This window comes from Bos taurus, chromosome 8, assembly GCF_002263795.3.
Source record: "Bos taurus isolate L1 Dominette 01449 registration number 42190680 breed Hereford chromosome 8, ARS-UCD2.0, whole genome shotgun sequence".
Classification (NCBI taxonomy): Eukaryota; Metazoa; Chordata; class Mammalia; order Artiodactyla; family Bovidae; genus Bos; species Bos taurus.
This window is the reverse complement of record NC_037335.1, coordinates 103778110-103800133: the sequence shown is the minus strand read 5'-3', so window position 1 is coordinate 103800133 and position 22024 is coordinate 103778110. Positions and strand designations below refer to the sequence as shown.

The 22024-nt window shown below is 43.8% G+C and overlaps 1 protein-coding gene across 1 annotated transcript; it reads right to left on the bottom strand.

Annotated features, from left to right (window-relative positions):
- Positions 1-7781: 7781 nt before the first annotated feature.
- ATP6V1G1 (ATPase H+ transporting V1 subunit G1) lies at positions 7782-16772 on the bottom strand. Its single transcript, NM_174245.2, is given in 3 exon segments — positions 7782-8502; positions 11755-11855; positions 16552-16772. Coding segments are annotated over 3 exon segments (357 nt in total). The 5' UTR covers positions 16634-16772; the 3' UTR covers positions 7782-8328.
- Between the last annotated feature and the right edge of the window lie 5252 nt (positions 16773-22024).

Genomic DNA, 22024 nt, shown 5'->3' with positions numbered 1-22024 from the left:
CTGAGGTTTCTGTAGACGGCTTGTGGACGGGTGGGGTACACTGTGCATTTATACAGAAGGGAATCTGTTCTATTCTTGCTTTTTCTTTCAGCTGAGTTCCTTGGCATTCACCTCATTCCAGAACACTCCACTCTGGTTTGTTTTTAAGGGGGTACATAAGACACTTCCGTATTTTGTAGCTGTGTGTTAGTCACTCCGTCAGACTCCCTGTGACCCCATGTACTGTAGCCCACTAGGTCCTCTGTCTCTGAAATTCTCCGGACAGGAATGCTGGAGTCGGCTGCTATTTCTTTCTCCAGAGAATCTTCCAGACCCAGGGATTGAACCAGCGTCTCCTCTGCTGCAAGTGGTCTCCTGCGTTGCAGGCAGATTTTCTACCAGCTGAGCCACCAGGGAAGCTCTATTTTGTAGGAATAGAGCTATTTTTCCTTGCCCCTCACCAGTGGTGGGCATGTAAAGGGTTCCCACTCTTCCTCAACAGCCTTCCTCATATGGTCATAGCCACCATGCTGTGTACATGCCACAGCCTGCGTATCTACAAGTGGACTTGCTGAGTTAGTTGCAATTTTAATTTCAACAGATACTGCCAAATTGCTAGGGGCCTCTCAGATCACCTCTCAGATTCCCTGGAGAAGGAAATGGCAACCCACTCCAGTACTCTTGCCTGGAAAATCCCATGGACAGAGGAGCCTGGTAGGCTACATACACTCCATGGGGTACCAAGAGTGGGACAGGACTAAACGACTTCACTTTCTCAGATCACAGGACCTAGTTGGCTTTGGGCTCTGCCAGAGGCAAAGGAGTGCCCGGGGACATGAGCAGTGACTGAGGAATAAAGCAGCCATGCTGCCCTCATTCACCAGGCAGGTGAGGATCTAGGAAGTAGGCTACTAAAAATGAAGTTCATTGGTTTATTCATCAACAGATAGACGTCAGGTGTGTGCTGAGTGGCACGCATTGTTCTGGGCACCACTGAGCAAGACATACAAGATCCAAGATATTTATTTTGCGTAATTTCTGTAAGCACAATGTAGGGGCACGAGAGCAGGAGTCATGGAATGCTGGAGCTTTCCTACCTGCTGATAAGATATTGAAAGGGAACCTTGGACCGGGGTGTGGCCTGGTCATCGCCTAACTCACTCCTGCCACTCCAGCAAGGCCTGCCTTCTCCATGAAGCCAGATACCGTCCTCCTGCGCTTTCTGCCGGGCTACTGTCACTCTGCGTTCTCACTGCTTGTTGTTCCAGCTTGAACTTCTATGTTGACACATCATCTCCTTTGCTAGGGAGGCACAAAGGACGTGGCCCTTTGGAACTGCCTGGCTTGGCTCCACCACTCACTGGCCTGTGAACTTGCACGGGCCAGTTCCCCTCTCTGAGCTCCAATTCCCTCATTTATAAAAGAAGAATATCTGCTAAATAGAGAGGTTTTAAGAATTAAGTGAAATGGTGAGGTGCTTAGCAGGAAGTGCTCAGTAAAAGTGAACTGAATTTCTGGGCAATTCTTTTGCATCTCCAAAACCACAGCACATGGCAAGGCCTGGCACTCCAGTGTGAGGGAACGGGGCTCCGTGGAGAATGGAGAAAAATGAATGAAATCCAGTGCATGCATGCTTAGTCATGTCCAACTCTTTGCAACCCCGTGGACTGTGGCCCGCACTCCTTTGTCCACAGGATTTTCCATACAAGAATACTGGAGCGGGTTGCCATTTCCTCCTCCAGGGGATCTTCCTAACCCAGGGATCGAACCCATGACTCTTGTGTCTCCCGCATTGGCAGGCGGATCCTTTACCACTGAGCTACCTGGGAAGTCCAAAATCCAGTGAAATCCAGTGAAAGGTGACTGATAACCTCTGAAAACCCTAAGCTCCAAGAACAGTGACCCCATCTCTCAGTTCCTCCTACACCCGTGCTCTCTCAGTTTCGGTTCTCAGTGGTTGCCATCCTTCTCCTTCTGGGAGAGATGCCTCAAACCTCATCCCCACCTCCTGGCCTGGTTAACTGACACATTCTCAGACCTCGGCTGAAAGGGCCCTTCTTCTAGGAGCCCTCTCCTGTCCTGAGCCCAGGCCAGTCCCGCGTTCTCACAGTCACTCTTGATTAATCTGTGGCCACACCTAGCACACACTACGGTCATTGTTCAAGATCCCCTTTCCCAAAAAGAGAATCAGCCTTGGGGGCACAGGGCTGTTTCTGCCCGTGCTCAAAAGCGGGCCCCCAGTAGGGTTACATGCATCTGAACTGGTGAATGAATGGCTATGAATGAACTCATCAGGGCTTCAACTACAGATAAATCCAAATAACCACAAACCCCAGCCAAAGCCACCCTTACTCAGCACTTGCCCCATTCTGTTCCGTCATGTGGGTGAGAGTTACAGGCCCGTGTCTGAAGGCCAGCTGCCAAGTATCTGGCAACTTAGGTGAAGCATGAAGGAACTTCTCAGCCTGGCAGAATTTTCACGTGTGGCAGCAGACGGCACAGGAGAGCACCTCAGAGCCGTGGGATAAGTAAGTAAAAAGGCAAAGATCAAAAATTAGATCTTGTTTTTGGGACTGGTCTGCCAGTTGTAGAGTCACTGACTTTCTCTTTTAGAAACGCATTGCTTGAAACACAGCCATGGCCTGAACATACTAAGCCATACAGCAATTCAGGCTGGACGTCCGACAGACTTGGGTTCAAGTCTTAGGCTTAGCCACTCATTAGAGCGCTCTGAAAAAAGTATTTCCACAAGCAAGTCCCACAGAAAGTTCTATTGCTCCTGGCTCCACTACATTGATTCTAGATCCTGGAGTCACATCTCTCAGTGAGTTCTCCGCTACAAGATATGCATGTGAGAGCTTGGGGCTAAACACACCACCATCCCTGTCAGCAGCGTGCAGATAGACAAGTCATATGCTATCTGTCAGGAAACTGGGTCAAAACCAGCAGAGATACTTTGAATTTTCATCATAAGGCTGCCAGTCACCTGCGGGGTCAGGGATCTGTCTTGACACTGTGGGTAGAGGCAAGTGCACGGACAGGTACAAAGGGAACGAGGTGGGGCAGGGCCTGAAAAGGGAGGACTGGCATCTGGTTGGCAAGGGGAGGGGAGGGAAAGGCAACTGAAGGTGACCTGGCTTTTAACGAGAAATTTCAACTGTCCCGTCTTCATAATTTTAAAAACCCTGTAAGACATAGTAGACAACCCAATCATGATCTCAGAACCACCAGCGTAGTTTCTCTTCTATTCTTATCTTCAACAACTGTCATCTGGTCTAAAATGCTGCCACTCTACCCTTTTATTTTCAAAAAGAAAAAAAAAAAAGGAATTGTCTGCCCCAGCTCTCCAAGCCCATTCATCCCCATCTCCACAGACATGGCCTTGAATTCACACTTGACCCAGGAGCCAGTCAGTGTAATTTGAAATTTCTTAAAAGCCAAAGAAGATACATGTTGACATGATTCGGCAGCATTCTCTCCCTGAATTACTGACCAAATCTTTCAGTAAACAGTGTGCTTCTCCTGCTCCTAAAGATCTGCCCACAAGGTGCCTCTTTTTATTGGGCTTCATCTTTTTGAGCTTCAGAGGTAGTGCCTTTTATTCCCCAATTGAAGGTTTGTGGCAACTCCGTGTCAGGCAAGTCCGCTGGCACCATTGTTCCAACAGCATTTGCTCGCTTCATGTCTCCTGTGTCACACTTTGCTAATTCTCATAGTATTTCAAGCTTTTTTGTTATGGTATTTGTTACGGTGATTATCTCTGATGTTACTGTTGTTTTGGGGTGTTAAGAACCAGGCCCATATAAGATGGCAAAATTAATAAATGTGTGTCTTGATGGTTCCACTGAACAGGTGTTCCCTATTTCTGTCCCCTTCCTTGGACTTTTCTATTCCCCAAGACACAATATTGAAATTAGGCAGATAAATAACCCTACAGTGGCCTCTTAAGTATTCACATGAAAGGGGGAGTTGCACGTCTATCATTTTAAGTCAAAACCCAGGAATGATTAAGCTCAGTGAGGAAGACATGTTGAAAGCCAAGATAGGCCGAAAGGTAGGCCTCTTGTGCCAGTTTTCAACTTGTGAATGCAAAGAAAAAGTTCTTAAAGAAAAGTGCTATTCCAATGAACACACAAACTGATAAGAAACAAAGCAGCCTTACTGCTAACTGGAGAATGTTGCTTTTTTTTTTTTTTTATTGACTATGTGGCTTTCAGGATCTTAGTTCCCCGACCAGGGATCGAACCCAGGTCCCTCCTGCAGTGGAAGTGCAGAGTCCAAACCACTAAACCACCAGGGAACTCCCTGGACAAAGTTGGAGTGGTCTGGATAGAAGATCAGCCACATCCCCTTAAACCAAAACCTAATCCAGAGCAAGGCCTTAACTCTATAATTCTGTGAAGGATGACAGAGGTGAGGAAGCTGCAGAAGAAAACTTTGAAGCTAGTGGAGATTGGTTCATGGGGTTTAAGGAAGGAAGCCATCTCCATAATATATGAATTGATGTAGAAGCTGTAGCAGATTATGTAGAAGATACGGCTAAGATAATGGGTGGAAGTGGCTACACTAACAACACTCAGTGTAGACAGAACAGCCTTTTGTTGGAAGATGCCACCTCGGACTTTCATAGCCAGAGAGAGGCCAGTGCCTGGCTTCAAATCTTCCAAAGGACAGGTTCTCTCTCACTAGGGGCTAATGCAGCTGGTGACTTGAAGTTGAAGCCAGTGTTCATTGACCATTCTAGAAATCTTAGGACCCTTAAGAGTTGTGCTACATCTACTCAGCCTGTGCTCTAATGGAACAGCAAAGTCTGGGCAACAGCACATTTGTTTACAACATGGTTTACTTAATATTTTAAACCCACTGTTCAGGCCTGCTACTCAAAAGAAAAAAGATGTCTTTCAAAATACTACTGCTCATTGATAATTCACATGGTCACTAGCTGGCATGGAGGAAGCTAGTTAGTATTTGCAGCACAGAGTTTTTACTCACCAAATAACCACAGGTTGGTTATTTCTTAGCCTCCCTAGCAGTCAGGTTTGCTCCTGGGCCTGACATGCATAGATGAGCTGAAAACAATTGTTACGTATTATTTCAGGACCAAAGCATAGAGCTGCCTGTTTGCTAACTTTTCCTTCCCTTGTCTCAGGGATCATGGAAACCATGTGCTAAAATGATAGAGCCACAAAGTGGAAGTAATCGGAATCACTGTGTCACCGTATGGAGGACAGCTGCCTGGTCCCCCAACCTGTATCAGACATAAAAAATAAACCTTTGTTGTATTAAGCCATTGAGACTTCCGAGAACATCCAATCCGTACCATTTAGAGCTATTATTAGACTTGACATAATCAAGGATGAGAAAAGCAGCAAATTTTAGAAAATTAGGAAATGCTCATTGGTGCGTACAATGTCCCAGGAATCGTGTGGAACATTCAGTAATTCTCCTGTCGTTAAGTGGTTGTCCGCTGGGTGGTTTTGGACCCCAAGGGATATCTGACAATGTCTGGAGGTATTTTTGGTCATTACATTGAAGGGGTTACTACTGGCAGCCAGTGGGTACAGGTCAAGGACACTGCTGAACACCCCAATGGGTAAGTGTACTGAAAGTAACTCTCCCACAGCTGAGACCTTCTGAGATAGTCACTATTAACCAGCAGCGTATAACCACCAGTCATATGCTCTGCATATGGAAATACAGGTGTGTTTAGCTTTTCATTCTCAATGAGAACCAACCACACACTGTTCGGCATGTCTTGAGGTTCATTCTACATCAGAACCAACATATCTGCGTGTCTTTGAGGTTGAAGAACCTACCAGATGCTACTTTCTCAAGTCACACCTCCAAAGGGAAATTTATTTTTGGTCACACTTCCCAGCTGGCATGCAGGACCTTAGTCCCTGACCACCACACCACCTGCATTAGAAGTGTGGGGTCTTAACCACTGGACCACCAAGGAAGTCCCCAAAGGGAAATTTTTTAAAATGTTACTCCAGACCCCACTCCCAGAGACCAGTTCCACTGCCTGGGAGGGGCCGGGGCAGGCACCATTTTTGCTGGGTACAGTCAAGGTTGACAACCAAGATTGCCAGTCTCTTGGCCTCCCTCAGGGCTCTCTCCCCACCCGGGAACATCTCCAGTCTCCCTCCTTCTGTCCCCTCACCCACAAGCATTTAAACCTGCCATCGCCTTCCTCAAACCACCTCCCCCAACAGCCACTGGGCACCCGTTTGTGCTCTCCCCTTACAGCCAAGTATTTTTCTGCTCACTTTACATTCAGTTCCTTCTTCAGTCTCTTTAGGCTCCTGTCCCTTAGTTCACGCACCAAGCTCTGTTCGTGTCTCATCTTGTGAGCCTAGATTACACCCCTTTTGCTTGTAACTGGAAGGTTAAGAGTCAAGCAGTCAGGTAAGTACAACCCTACAGATTCAGGGTAAAAATACTGGTGGACACCAAGTTGAAGATACTGGGTCTTAACTAGTGAACACACGACGTTTCTCCTTGGTAGTCCTCCAGTTTGGGAAATCTGTATCTGCAGTTAGGTAGAGGCTTGGAGTTCTCTCTTTAACCATACCAGGAGTAAAGGCCTAACAAATCCAGGTACTGTTTGGGACACATTAGTTAGGGTGGAGATGCTTATCAGATGTCAAAGCAAAGCATCAAATAAGCAATCTGAGAATTCTGAGTTCAGGGGAGGTAAGTTAGAGATAAATTTGGGTCTTCAGTTGGAGATATAAATTTGGGTCTTCAATATAGATGATATTAAAGCCACGAAATGTAGATGGTCTCAACAAGGAAATGGATGTAGAGACATCCAAGAACAAGACTTCAGGAAAAGGGGAGTAACCAGCAAGAGACTGGAAAGCAAGGCAGCACACTGCTGCAAAACGGAGGCTGAGAACATGGCTTGAGAGGACCGTGTCCCATGATAATCAAGGTCAAGCAGGCAGAGGATGGGACTCCAATCTGGTCAGCACCGCTCACCTGACAAGCAGTTACTGGAATGCTTGAACACCAAAAAACAGGAACGCTCATATGGAAAGTTCTTATGAGGAACTCTATAAAAAGGGACCAACTGGAGACGGAAGCGCCCAGAGAACAAACCATCCGGGGTAAACAAAAATAATACATTTTTAAAAGGTCATCTAATTCTCCTTTAGTTTCAGGATGATGTTCTTTCCATTGTTTCCACCTACCAGAAATCATCTTGCCCGCCAAAGACTATCAGTTTACAGTGGGTTGGCGGTAGTGGTTTAGTCACTAAGTCATGTCTGACTCTTGCGACGCCATGACTATAGCCCACAGGTTCCTCTGTCCATGGGATTCTCCAGGTAAGAATATACTGGAGTGGGTTGCCATTACCATCTCCACTACAGTGGGTTGGGGGCATTTAATTCTTAAGTGCTAGTGTGAAGTTACCTTAGGTTCCACACTAAGCATTTAGCCCACCAATAAGGAAATACAAGGCTGCCCCAGAACAGGGGGCTCTCGAGAAAAGGCAAACTTCAGGCTTACTAGTTGACTGCTGTTTTTCAAAACAGCTGCTGGATGAAGTCACAAGTGATTTCCTTCCTGCTAAGGTGCATACCATGAATATTTTCTCAGTATGCACGCAAATGTGTGTATGATGCATGTACTAATTTCCTTAGTGAAATTCTGGGTCAAAGAACATCTGGGTCAAAGCACATTTTGCATTATCAAAGAGCATGCAGCTGAGAGGAGGAAAACGCACAACAGTCTTTACTTTTAAATGATTATCAGTACAGTATCAGTACACAAGTAGTAAAATGTAACAAGTTAGTGAATTCTACCACCTAGTAAGTGTGAATAAGAGAAACTAACAGCAGCCCAACACTAGGACCCATTGTTCTAACCCTTAGTTGGAAAGGACTATTTTAAGGCTGGCTGTTGTTTAACATGGGTTACAAATGACTATTTACTACTTTTTCATAGATAAAGCCCCTGACCTTAAAGAAAGATTTAGGGAAAAAAATGCTTTAATCCCTTTCTTTCTTAGGAAAATTGGGTTTTAAAGAACTATCTAAGAAAGAAAAAGTCAGTGTTGATAATATGCTGCTTGAGAGAAAAGGCATAGAAAACAGACAACATATATCCATTAAATTTCTAAGAAATATGAGGTAAAAAGATACATCTTTGGATAAGCTCCAAGCCTGTACAAAGAATCCACGTTGGTGATTCTGCAAAAAGTGAAGGGACCTACTATATAATATACAGAAATAATTTAATGCCTTTTCGTAAGATGTAACTCAAGCCTTGCTAAATGAAGCCTCATGTTCCATGAAGGCGTTCAAAACGCCAATCCACGCAATAGGCACTTTTCTTCTGCCTCTATCCATTTATGCGGTAGTTCTCATGGATTTCCGGCCGGATGTCGCAGACAAAGGCCAAGAGGTTATCCAAGACTTCATCCCTGTTCTGCTGGAAGTAGGTTTGAAGGATGGTCATCTTCTCCTGGGTGTCCTTCTCTACTTCAGTGCTGCAACTACCATGGGATCCCAGAGCCTAGATTCGGGGAATGACAACAGAGGGAACATCAGGATGAACATTTAATAAGCAGCTTTCAGACTTTTAATAAGCAGCTTCCTGACCAACCCAGACAGCATACTAAAAAACAGAGATATTACTTTGCCGACAAAGGTCCATCTAGTCAAACCTATGGTTTTTCCAATAGTCATGTATAGAGGTCAGAGTTGGACTATAAAGAAAGCTGAACACCAAAGAATTGATGCTTTTGAACTGTGGTATTGGAGAAGACTCTTGAGAGTCCCTTGGACTGCAAGGAGTTCCAACCAGTCAATTCTAATGGAAAATAGTCCTGAATATTCATTGGAAGGACTGATGCTGAAGCTGAAACTCCAATACTTTGGCCACCTGATGTGAACTGACTCACTGGAAAAGACCTTGAGGCTGGGAAAGATTGAAGGCGGGAGGAGAAGGGGATGACAGAGGATGAGATGGTCGGATGGCATCACCTACTCGATGGACGAGTTTGAGCAAGTTCCGGGAGTTGTTGATGGACAGGGAAGCCTGGCCTGCTGCAGTTCATGGGGTTGCAGAGTCGGACACGACTAAGTGACTGAACTGACGGACTTCAGACTTTTGAAGAAACCCAGTTTCATCATAAATATAATGATCAGCAGCAGGAAATGTAACATTGTGACCAAAGAGCATGTGAGAAGTCAGCGTTCCCATGGTTTGTGGGAGCAGAAGCTGATACAGTCAACTTGGGTGGCTGACTTTTCAACATTGAACAAAAGGTAAACAAACTGCACAGCATTTCCACTCCTGGGAAATTATCCCGGAGAGGGACACAGTCACTTCTCTCTAGAGTCTAATGTGCAGCCTTAACCAGAGACTGAAATGAACCTGAAGACCCAACCACTGAGGCCTCGTGGTTAGTAGTATCTCCTAGTGCACTTTTAAAAGGGAGAGATATATGTGGTATTTAAAAAAAAACAAAACCTCTTAAAAAGTAACACTCAGTTCAGTTCAGTCACTAAGTCGTGTCCAACTCTTTGTGACCCCATGAACCGAAGCACACCAGGCTTCCCTGTCCATCACCAACTCCCAGAGTCTACCCAAACCCATGTCCATTGAGTTGGTGATGCCATCCAACCATCTCATCCTCTGTCGTCCCCTTCTCCTCCTGCTCTCAATCTTTCCCAGCATCATTGTCTTTTCCAATGTGTCAGCTCTTCGCATCAGGTGGCCAAAGTATTGGGAGTTTCAGCTTCAACATCAGTCCCTCCAATGAATACCCAGGACTGATGATCTCCTTTAGGATGGACTGGTTGGCTCTCCTTGCAGTCCAAGGGACTCTCAAGAGTCTTCTCCAGCACCACAGTTCAAAAGCATCAATTCTTCGGTGCTCAGCTTTCTTTATAGTCCAACTCTCACATCCATACGTGACCACTGGATAAACCATAGCCTTGACTAGAGGAACTTCTGTTGACAAAGTAATGTCTCTGTATTTTAACACTAGGGAGATGCAATTTAGGAGGAATATACAGTTTTACTATGACTAGTTAATGTTTTAGCACTTCAGCAGTGGATTCACCAGTATTATGAACACATGACATTCTAGAAGAATACACAAGAAACTGTTAACAGTGGTTATCTCTGAGGACTGCAGGTCTGGGTGAAAAGGGAACTATCCTCTCACTGTTGCTGTTTTATTGCTTGAAATTTTGGTGCACTGATGTCTTACCTCTTCAGTTTCTATTTAGAACTTCACACAGTGATAAACTTTCATTTACTGTCTTCTCATTGTTAACTGTTGCACCTACTTTATCAGAATGTGACCCATCAGGTTCTTAAGGCATCACTTTTTTTGTGCCTGACCCTTTCCAACACCTAAGCTGCTGTCACCGCATTACATATGTTAATTACATTCCTTCACTCAAAAAGGTTCACGTGAACAGGCAGAGATTCAAACGTAGGGCTCTTCATACTATCACTGTTCATACTGTAGGAATACCTTGGAGCATTTCATAATGGTTGGCTCAGCCGCCTACCCATATTTTAAAAGTCCATAATCCTTACTCAATGGGGTGGGGGGGGGGCCGGAAAAATCCACTACCTCTATTCTATGAACATGTCAACTATACAGCAAACCTCAGAAGTCACAAAAGTGAAGCAGTTACAATGGAATACGGCTAGAAAAACTCATCTCATGCACGAGGCCATCACTATAAGCAATGGCAGCTTCAATGCAATAATAGGACAAGATGGCCACCCCTATTTCTACACTGTCTTGTGGGCAGTCTGACAACTTACAGCACCAATTCATGAGTAAGAGACCCAGACTCATTTTAAGTTTAAATAGCAGTCACTGCCCAGTGCAAAGATGAACGAAACTTCGGCTACTTACTGAGAGAGAGGCATGACCCTTTAATCTGGACTTGGACCTGGGAGGGTGTGTACCTGGATCTAGTAGGCCACAATGAAGAACTTGAGAATGAAGCCCGTAAAGGCAGAGAGGAGAGATGGAAGTAGCCCTGAAAGCATTATTTAAGCTCATAGATCAAAATGAACTCAGTCTTTACCTGGGTTTCCAATCATGTAGGTTGACAAATTCCACTTTGCTTAAACCAGCTTGAGCTGTTTTCTATTACCTATATCCAAAAGTCCAGATGGAGGTTTTTTCCTCTATAAAGCCTCTTCCATCCTTTACCTTTTCCCTAACTCCCCCTGCTTCCTCTGTACCTTCTGTGATCTGTTTCTGTACTATTATTATATGCATCACGTGCATCGTGGTCTAGCCTCTACTGGTAAGTTACTATCTATACTAAAGCGGGGCTCCATGGAATTCATGTTTATGACCATCGCAGTCCTCTTCAGTTGTCCATTTGCGTGACTTGTGTTTTATTACTGAGTGTCCCTGACCACCAGACTGTAAGCTAAGGACCATGTCTATTTCTGTTCACAGCTGATCCTCTGCATCTGGCACACGTTCACCATCTAAAGATATTTGATATTATCTACATTTAATATATATTAAATAACATATCTCCATAAAGTTATCTATATTTAATATCCATTAATAATTTCATTATTTATCTAAGTGAAGACTAGAATTCAAATGTTAAAAACTAATCATCCTGAGGGATTCTGCCTAAGTATCCAATAACCCAGTTTTCAAATTTTTACCAGAATCAGAATTGCTGAGCTATGCTCTTTTGGGAGCCTAAGGGGAAAAGGAGAGGAAGGAAGCCTCAGGAAACTAAGGCAATAATGAAAATTCACTGGACCCACCGCAGCTTCCTTGGCCTTGAACTCCTTCTCCCTCTGCAGGCGGTACTGTTCAACTTCAGCCTGGGCTTCTTCTTTAGCCTGCTTCAGCCTCCGGTTCTTTCCTGTTTTCAAAGGAAGTGGTTAACAGACAAGAAGAAGAGGAAGCAGAGACTGAGATGGTAAATTCTAACCATAAACAGTGACAAAAGTTTGAAGATACAGTCTCAAGAGACACGTGTAGGGAAGAGGGAGAAAGGGAATTGAGAGCTAACCAATGGTAGAGGTTCCTGCCTCCTGTACTTAACTAGACTGTACTTCACTGGGAAGTGACTTGATAAAAAGGACCACCTTCTATACTAACAGACTGTAAAAATTATGCAAAACACTTTGGAATGTGCCAGAATATTTTCTCAACCTCAACTACTAAGAATCAACATAAAATGGGCGACATAAGCCATCTGGGGAATTCTCTCCCTGAGAAGTAAACACTTAATATGCTGCTCATTACAATCAGAGCTCAGCTAGCTTACCGAGGCGGCTAATATGCTCCCAAAGGACGTCAACCTAAACTGTAACTAATGAAACAGATGATGTAATATTGGAAACTAACATCCATGCCTGTGCACAAGGAAATAAGCAAGAAATGTTCTGAGAAGGAATTCTTCTCAGATATGGAGCCCTGGGCATAAAACTGTACAAACATCTAAGTGAGGAAACACAGAGGCTCTGGTTTCTAGAAGAGCATAGTTTAACAGACAGCTGGGAAAACTCTCTAGCTTCTGTCAGAGTCTCTATTAAAATGGACCACAAGATCAGTAAGTTTCTCTGTCCAACTTCTCAGATACACAAATTGGGGGGTGGGGTGGGGTGGGAGGTCCTAGGCAATCAGTCTGAACACTTATTTAATTCAGAGTGAAAGACATTCTGCATCTTAAAAGCAAGCTGTTGGGAGGGCAGCTAAGAGGGAGGGAATATATGTATACTTCTAGCTGACTCATGCTGTTGTACAGCAGAAACCAACACAACATTGTAAAACAATTATCCTCCAATTAAAATTTTAAAAAGAATTAAAAAATAAAAGAAAACTTATAATTCATTGCATATCAACTGCCCAAATCCCACACAGTCCATATAGATGAATGAAACTGAATTTAACCTTCCACCTCCTGATCTTGCCTAGGAAATCCCTTGGACAGAGGGGCCTAGCAGGCTACAGTCTGTGGGGTTGCAAAGAGTCAAACACCACTTACAGACTAAGCAACAGCAGCAGCAACAACTCCTGATTAACAACAGAATTTTGGACTGGTGATAACCCCAGGATATTAATACTAAATGAGGCTAGTCTAAACCAACCAAAAGATGACTAAGCCCCTCAAGGAGTATTTCTCCAGGTTTCTCCAGTACTATTTAGGGCCCACCACTTAGGATCTGCTCCGACTGACCTCTACTCCAATACTCCACATGCCATCCTCCTCATCAGCTATACATTCGAGGCCAAGAAAGCCAAGATTATTTCCCAAACCAACAAATTTTAACTTGGCCTGAATATTACACAGTAGCCCCACATTTTCACAACACCACTTGCAATCACTCCCAACTCCCATGGCTTCCCGAATTAATTACTTAAGGTAAACCATTTTCTTGTTACTGTTGTTCAGGCACTCAGTCATGTCTGACTCTTTGAAACTCCATGGACTGCAGCACACCAGGCTTCCCTGTCCTTCGCCATCTCCTGGAGTTTGCTCAAACTTGTGTTCATTGGATCAATGATGCCATCCACCATCTCATCCTCTGTCCTCTCTGTCTCCTCCTGCCTTAAATCTTTCCTGGCATCAGGATCTTTTCCAATGAGTCAGTTCTTCACATCAGGTGGCCCAAGTATTGGAGCTTCAGCATCAGTCTTTCCAATGAGTAACAGTGTTAATCTGCTCTAGGATTGACTGGTTTGCTCTTTGTGCTGTCCAAGCGACTCTCAAGAATCTTCTCCAGCACCACAGTTCAAAGGCATCAATTTTTTGGCGTTCAGCCTTCTTTATGGTCCAACTCTCACATCATATATGACTACTGGAAAAACCACAGCTTTGACTAGACAAAGTAATCTCTGCTTTTTAATACGCTATCTAGGTTTGTCATTGCTTTTCTTCCAAGGAACAAGTGTCTTTTAATTTCATGAAAGCAGTCACTGTCCACAGTGATTTTGGAGCCCAAGAAAATAAAAGTCTGTCACTGTTTCCATCATTTTCCCATCTATTTGCCATGAAGTGATGGGTCTGGAAGCCATGATCTTAGTTTTTTTTGCTGAGTTTTAAATGAGCTTTCATTCTCCTCTTTCACCTTCATCAAGAGGCTCTTTAATTCCTGTTCACTTTCTGCCATAAGGGTGGTGTCATCTGCCTATCTGAGGTTATTGATATTTCTCCCAGCAATCTTGATTCCAGCTTGTGATTCATCCAGCCCAGCATTTCACATAATGTACTCACATGTAATTTAAATAAGCAGGGTGACAATATACAGCCTCAATGTATCCCTTTCCCAATTTTGAACCAGTCTGTTGTCCCATGTCCAGTTCTAACTGTTGAAGATCCAGTTTTCCCCACAGCCAGTCCCTCCCGTCAGGAAGCTTGCACAAGCCTACTATCCTCATCCATCAGAGGGCAGACAGAATGAAAACCACAATCACAGAAAACCATTCTCTCCCTGTCAGCAAACATCTTCAAAGTTCAATTCTGACTGGCTTCTCAGAAAACCAAAAAGTATTTGAGCAGGAAGTAATTTCTTTTAACTCTGGTTTTTTCTGTTTTGTTGAGAGCCTTACACGTACAGGCCAGCACTGCTGTTTCACTCCAATGACACAATGATTTCACGAAAAATTGGGCTGGACCATTTTACTGCATCATGTATGTCTCTTTCCAATTCCTAACTGGGCATGTCAACCATGATTACAAATCAAGAAAGGCAGTAACTTTTTCAAATTGTAGGTGTTAATAATTCTATTCCTAACTACTGCAAATCCTGAGATATATATTAGACATAAATTTACTCCTTTAAAACAATTTCTTTCCATCACTATGTTATAGCTACCGGAGATATACAAGTCCCTGCACCAGGTCTGACAGGAAAAAGGAAGGTGTAAATCACGACCCCTACCTCCAAGGCACTCAATCATTTTTAACCATATGCCAAGTAACTGTTTCTGCACTTTCCCCAAATATTCTCACACATTTCCCAACAGATACAACTTCTGTTGCTGATGATCCATCACAAGACATACTCTGAGAAGTCATTCTGGAAATACTCATCAAGGGCATGATGAGAATACTCCATGAGCAACACAGAACTTTCCAGTCACCAGAGCGACAAGATTTCTTCCTATGTCCAGCCCCCTCAAAAAAAGCTCTTTCAATGAAATACAAAGTATCATATGACCCCTAATTGAAAAAGTACCAGAGCCAGGCTTGAGTATGGGTGAAGAGTGTAAATCTTATGATTTAAAAAAAAAAAAAAAAAAATCAAGAGAATACTGAGATTACCAGTTTTTGATATTTTTACCCCAGCTATATTGTGTCCCAGGGTATGGTCATATCATTTTTCTCTGGGTCCCAACTTTCCCATGGGTAAAATAGGAATAGAAACATCTCACCAGATGGGAAACTGAATAAATAAAGTTTAATTAGACACAGTTCCTGTTATCCAGGAGCTTATTCTAGTAAGTGAGCCATATAAAGAAACAGGTTACTGCACTGTGACAACAGAAACAGGCATTTGGGGAGGAGGTCTAACCTAGTCTGAGGAGTAAACACCAAGTTAGGCCAAGTTTCCTGGAAGAACTATTGCCTAAATTTTAAGATCTGAAGGAAGACTATGTGTTTGAGAATAAGGAGAGTAAACTAGGAAAAGGCTTTTCCAATCAGGAACCAACTGTGCAAAGGCTTGAAGGTGATATCAACCTACGTGTCTTTAAGCAATACCTAAGAGATTAGAGAAGAGCGAGCGAGCCTGATTCAAAAACACCTCCTACACCCTCCTACGGAATTTAGGTTTTATTCTGCAGACACTAAAGGTCTGGTGACTATAGGAGGAAATCAGAGTGGCAACTGAGATGTATGACTCTGACTACAGTGAGAAGAATGAATTGGAGGGAGGAAGTCTCCCATTCAACAATTAGATTCGATCCTCCTATTAAGTTCTTTAGTAACCTCTCATTTCTCAACTCTAGCCCTCCTCTCAGCCGCAATTAATCTACCCAATAGCTGCTTCCTTCACTGGGGCTTTGAAAACTGCAATAAAAGACCACAAATGAACGGCGTACTGCGTTTGGCACGTATTAAGGAATTAATGAACTAGGCTGCTATGGGCTTCTCAGAAAACGGCGTCCTGGACTAAGATGCTGGCTGCAGAGATGGAGAAAAGTGAACAAATAACGCCTTGCCGAGTGACTAAACATGGCGAATGAGGGAGGGTCTGAGACGTGGCGAAGAGGACTGTTTCCAGGCTGGGTAACACGGTAAACGGTGGAGACAACGACTTCCGTTTGGAATAACCCATTTTATTCGCCTCCCAGACCCTAAGAAAGTCATCCACCTATTATTGATTCCACACCCTATCTACTAGCCCACATCGCAGCTCTCAGGCGACCTAGAAGACTTCCAGAGGTTCGGATCCGGAGAGCTGCGAGTCACACAAGCTTCCCCGACTGTAACCATCCCCCTCCCACGCCCAGTCCGCAGTTTTTCGGTCCTAATGCACCTACCACCCCTCGCGGCCTAGCCGCAATCCCTGGACTCGCACCACGCCGGGCTGCCTCAACCCCAAACTCACGCTTGCGGGCCTCGGACACCTTCTCGGCGGCCCGTTTCTCCGCCTGGAGCAGCTGCTGGATGCCCTGCGACTGACTGGCCATGGCTATGGCTATGGCGCCGGCAGCGGCGACTCCGAGGCGGCAGACTGCGGCCTACTTCAGCCAAATCGCCCCCTCGGGTTAGCTGATCCAGACGCGCACAATCTGCGCTTGCGCCCGTAGCCCCGCCCACTGTCACGTGACCTCCGAGACGCCGCGTCAGCTGACTGCGCTGCGGGCCTGCGACTTGGGGCGGGGAGGAGGCGGGAGAGTGGAGCGGCTTGACTGCGCCTGCGCAGCATCTGTCTTCACCGTCTTCTGTCTCAAGAGCAAGCTTCGGCCTAGCGTTTGTCTGGTTCTATATTTGTGGTTGTTTTGTCACGTCGTTATTGCAGTAATCCCCCCCTTCCCTTTACAATAAACTTACATTGAGATCCAGAGAAGTAGGGCCAGGTCAAATCACTTTCTCCTATTCTGCACACTGCTTTACTCCTTCCTGTTTCTGAAACTTTCCTTGGCACTCAGAATGTATTAGGAGGCAGGCTAAACGTCTTACCCGGGCTCTTGGGTTGGAATCTGAATTGGGATAGGGAGACTTGGGGGTCAAGTGTGCCACTAATCCGTGTGGTTTGAGGAGAGATGCGTTCCCTCTCTGAAACTGAGTTCAGGAAAGGATTGGAATGTTTTCTGTAAATATTTGATGAAGGCATGCTGCAAACCTAGACCACGTTTATACTGAGGCTACTGAGGAGAGCGAGACACAAGGTCCCTGGTGGAGTGTCCAGATGATGGACAAAAACAGAGTCGGTCAACTAAATAGAAAATTACAAACTGTGGTAAAGTAATGAACGAAAAACACAGGTTGTTCTGAGAAGAAGTAAGGAGAGGGAGTTGATGAGGTGTCTGAAGATGCTTCCAAAGAAGTGATATTTAAAATGAGATCAGAAGAATGAGAAGCTAGCCAGGAAAGAATAGTGGGGATGGTGCGGGTGGAGGGTGATTAAAGGAAAAGACCCACATATGTGGATTTTCAGGGAGCAACAAAGACATCTCCCACCACAAAGAGGGAGATAGGAAGCCAGGGGTTGAGTTTATGATATGACAGTGTCCTGAACGCTTGACAACTCCTTATGGTAAATTAGAAGTAGCGTTCAGTTCAGTTCAGTTCAGTTGCTCAGTTGTGTCCAACTCTTTGCGACCCCATGAATCGCAGCACGCCAGGCCTCCCTGTCCATCACCAACTCCCGGAGTTCACTCAGACTCACGTCCATTGAGTCAGTGATGCCATCCAGCCATCTCATCCTCTGTCGTCCCCTTCTCCTCCTGCCCCCAATCCCTCCCAGCATCAGAATCTTTTCCAGTGAGTCAACTCTTCACATGAGGTGGCCAAAGTACTGGAGTTTCAGCGTTAGCATCATTCCTTCCAAAGAAATCCCAGGGCTGATCTCGTTTAGAATGGACTGGTTGGATCCCCTTGCAGTCCAAGGGACTCTCAAGAGTCTTCTCCAACACCACAGTTCAAAATCATCAATTCTTTGGTGCTCAGCTTTCTTCTGCCTCTTGAGAAACCTGTATGCAGGTCAGGAAGCAACAGTTAGAACTGGACATGGAACAACAGACTGGTTCCAAATAGGAAAAGGAGTACGTCAAGGCTGTATATTGTCACCCTGCTTATTTAACTTATATGCAGAGTACATCATGAGAAATGCTGGGCTGGAAAAAGCACGAGCTGGAATCAAGATTGCCGGGAGAAATATCAATAACCTCAGATATGCAGATGACACCACCCTTATGGCAGAATGTGAAGAGGAACTAAAAAGCCTCTTGATGAAGGTGAAAGAGGAGAGTGAAAAAGTTGGCTTAAAACTCAACATTCAGAAAATGAAGATCATGGCATCTGGTCCCATCACTTCATGGGAAATAGATGGGGAAACAGTGGAAACAGTGTCAGACTTTATTTTTTTTGGACTCCAAAATCACTGCAGATGGTGACTGCAGCCATGAAATTAAAAGACGCTTACTCCTTGGAAGAGAAGTTATGACCTACCTAGATAGCATATTGAAAAGCAAAGACATTACTTTGCCAACAAAGGTTCATCTAGTCAAGGCTATGGTTTTTCCAGTGGTCATGTATGAATGTGAAAGTTGAACTGTGAAGAAGTAGTGTTATTAACCCCATTTTGTTATTGACCAACCAGCAGTTCAGAGAGGTTAAGTAACTTGCCCAAAGGCAACCCCTGTTAACTGTCAGGTAGGGTGTTTGAGGGTTATCCCAGTTGCCACTAATGGTAAAGAATCCACCTGCCAATGCAGGAGATGTAAGAGATGTGGGTTCGATTCTTGGGTGGAGAAGATCCCTTGGAGAAGGAAATGGTAACCCATTCCAGTATTCTTGCCAATAAAATCCCATGAAAAAAGGAGCCTGGTGGGCTACAGTCTATGGGGTCTCAAAGAGTCAGACACGACTGAGGACAAGGGTGTTTGAATCTACCAGGTCTACCAAGTGGAACATCTGACCCATTGTGCCCTTCTATGAGAATCTTATGGGCTGTAGGAAAGACCAGGTGATGCACCAAGAACATAAGACTTATGTCAGAACTTTTAGATAAAAGTATCTCTCTACTTCAGAAGGAGCTGAATTCCTACCTCATAACAGTTTCATGTGATAAGTTTCAGTTCAGTCACTCAGTTGTGTCTGACTCTTTGAGACCCCATGGACTGCAGAACACCAGGCTTCCCTGTCCATCACCAACTCCCAGAGCCTACACAAACTCATATCCATCAAGTCAATGATGCCATCAAACCATCTCATCCTCTGTCATCCCCTTCTCCCGCCTTCAATCTTTCCCAGCATCAGGGTCTTTTCCAATGAGTCAGTTCTTCACATCAGGTGGCCAAAGTATTGGAGCTTCAGCTTCAGCATCAGTCCTTCCAATGAATATTCAGGACTGATCTCCTTTAGGATGAGCTGGTTGGATCTCCTTGCAGTCCAAGGGACTCTCAAGAGTCTTCTCCAGCACCACAGTTCAAAAGCATCAATTCTTCAGTGCTCAGCTTTCTTTATGGTCCAACTCTCACATCCATACATGACTACTGGAAAAAACACAACTTTGACTAGACGGACTTTTGTTGGCAAAGTAATGTCCCTGCTTTTTAATATGCTGTCTAGGTTGGTCATAGCTTTTCTTCCAAGGAGCAAGCGTCTTTTAATTTCATGACTGCAATCACCATCTTCAGTGACTTTGGAGCAGTGATAAGTTTAGAAGGGTAGAATTAAGAGACCTGGAGATATATATCAGTTCAGTTGCTCAGTCGTATGTATATATATCCCAAACAATAATGCAGAAAGGTTCATGCACTCTAATGTCTATAGCAGCATTATTTACCATTGCCACATGTGGAAACAACCTAAATGCCCACCAGCAGATGAATGGATAAAGAAGATGTCTTTTATGTACACAATGAAATACTACTCAGCCATAAAAAAGAATGAAATCTTGCTGTTGGCAGTAACTTGGGTGGACGTGGAAAGCATTGTGCTTTAGTGAAATAAATCAAAGGGGAAAAAACAAATCCTGTATGGTATTGTATGTGGAATCTAGAATATACAACAAACTAGTAAAAGTAACAAAAAAGAAAGAAAAAAACTCTCAGATATAGAGAACAGACTAGTAGTTACCATTAGGGGGAAGGGAAGAAGGAGGGGCAAGGTAGGGGTAGGGAATGAAGAGGCACAAACTACAATGTATAAAATAAATAATTATAAGGATATATTATACCACATAGGGAATATAGCTAATACCTTATAATAACTGTAAATCTAGTATAACCTTTAAACATTGTTGAATCACTCTGTTGTATAACTGAAACTTATATAATATTGTATATGAACTGTATCTCAATTAAAAATTAATATAAATATAAATAAGAGATAATAGTAGCCCCAAAGTGGAAACAACTCCAATGCCCGTCATCTGATGATTGGATAACAGAATATGTCATTTCTTTACAATGAGTATTATTTGGTCATTAAAAGGAATGTGGTAATTGTACATGGTATAGGATGAGTGGACCTTGGTAACATCATGCTAAGTGATAGAAACTAGGCACAGAATACCACATATTGTACAGTTCCATTTATATGAAATGTTCAGATTAGACAAATCTATAGAGATAGTAGTTTGTGGTGTTGCAGATGCAGAAAATTTCCTCTACCCTTTCAGGTTCTTCTGAGAATTAAATTGACATGAGAGAAATTAACAGGAGAAAATCAAACAAAGCTTAATACACATAAAATAGAGAGATACAAAGAAACAGTAATTCACCAAAGTGTTTGAAATCTTCCCTTAAACACTATCTTCAGCTGAAAACAATAGAGAATATTACTAGGAGGGGTTTGGGGCTTTCAAGGAGGAAGGCAATTAACATAAGATGGAAGAGCAAATGTTTGGTGAATAAATGTTTGCTGGGCCATGCAGCGTCAATGGGACGTAGAGTGGACTCCAGTCTCTTAAGAATCTCCCCATCACACTTAGCCCGTATTCTTCGCAGACAACTCTGGGGATAGCTCTACTACTATAACAGGCCTCTGTCTAAATTCTTCAGGCACTTAAGGGAAAGTTCAGAGTTTCCTCCTGTGTCTTTTTTTGGCCTTGACTATTTTCAGTTCAAAATAGTCTGCATGCTAAAGAGACATTTTGGGGTGGCAAGTTTTGCCTCCCTACATTACCACCCTTGAAGCCTCTTTTAAGAAGTTTCACAGTCCAGGACTTCCCTAGCAGTCCAGTGGTTAAGGATCTGCGCTTCCACTGCAGGGAGCGCAGGTTCAATCCCAGGTCTGGGAACTAAGACCCCACATGCCGTGTGCTGTGGCAAAAAAAGAAAAGTTTCGCAGTCCAGAAGCTGAGTTGGTAGAAATTGTTCCATCTCATCAAACCAGTTCCTTTAGTCTTGACACTAGGTCAGTGCAGTTAAGTTCGTTTCATGAGGTAATGATGCAGGTGGGTTATCAAAGTTAGGTTGATAAAGTGTAAGCAATGCATTTCTATGGATACAAAAGAAAAATAAAGATAAATGATAGGAGCAAATTATAAACCTATTGTCTTTGTCCTGAGAAATGCCAGTCAAGAAGACTTCTAGATGTCAGGGTCTAAGCATCTTTTGCAGTTTGAAATCTCACTTATGATGTCATCAGCTGTTCCAGTAAACTGAGTGTCTCACACAGCAACAGGCACGAAGATCATCTAAATATGAGCTGCTGGATATGATTATAATTTTATCACTTTTTGTTTGAAATATTTTTCTCCCTACCTAATCTCCTAGAATTTGGGGGAACTCTTGCTTGCTCCTTGGAAGAAAAGCTATGACCAACCTAGACAGCATATTAAAAAGCAGAGACATTACTTTGCCAGCAAAGGTCTGTCTAGTCAAAGCTATGTTTTTTCCAGTAGTCAG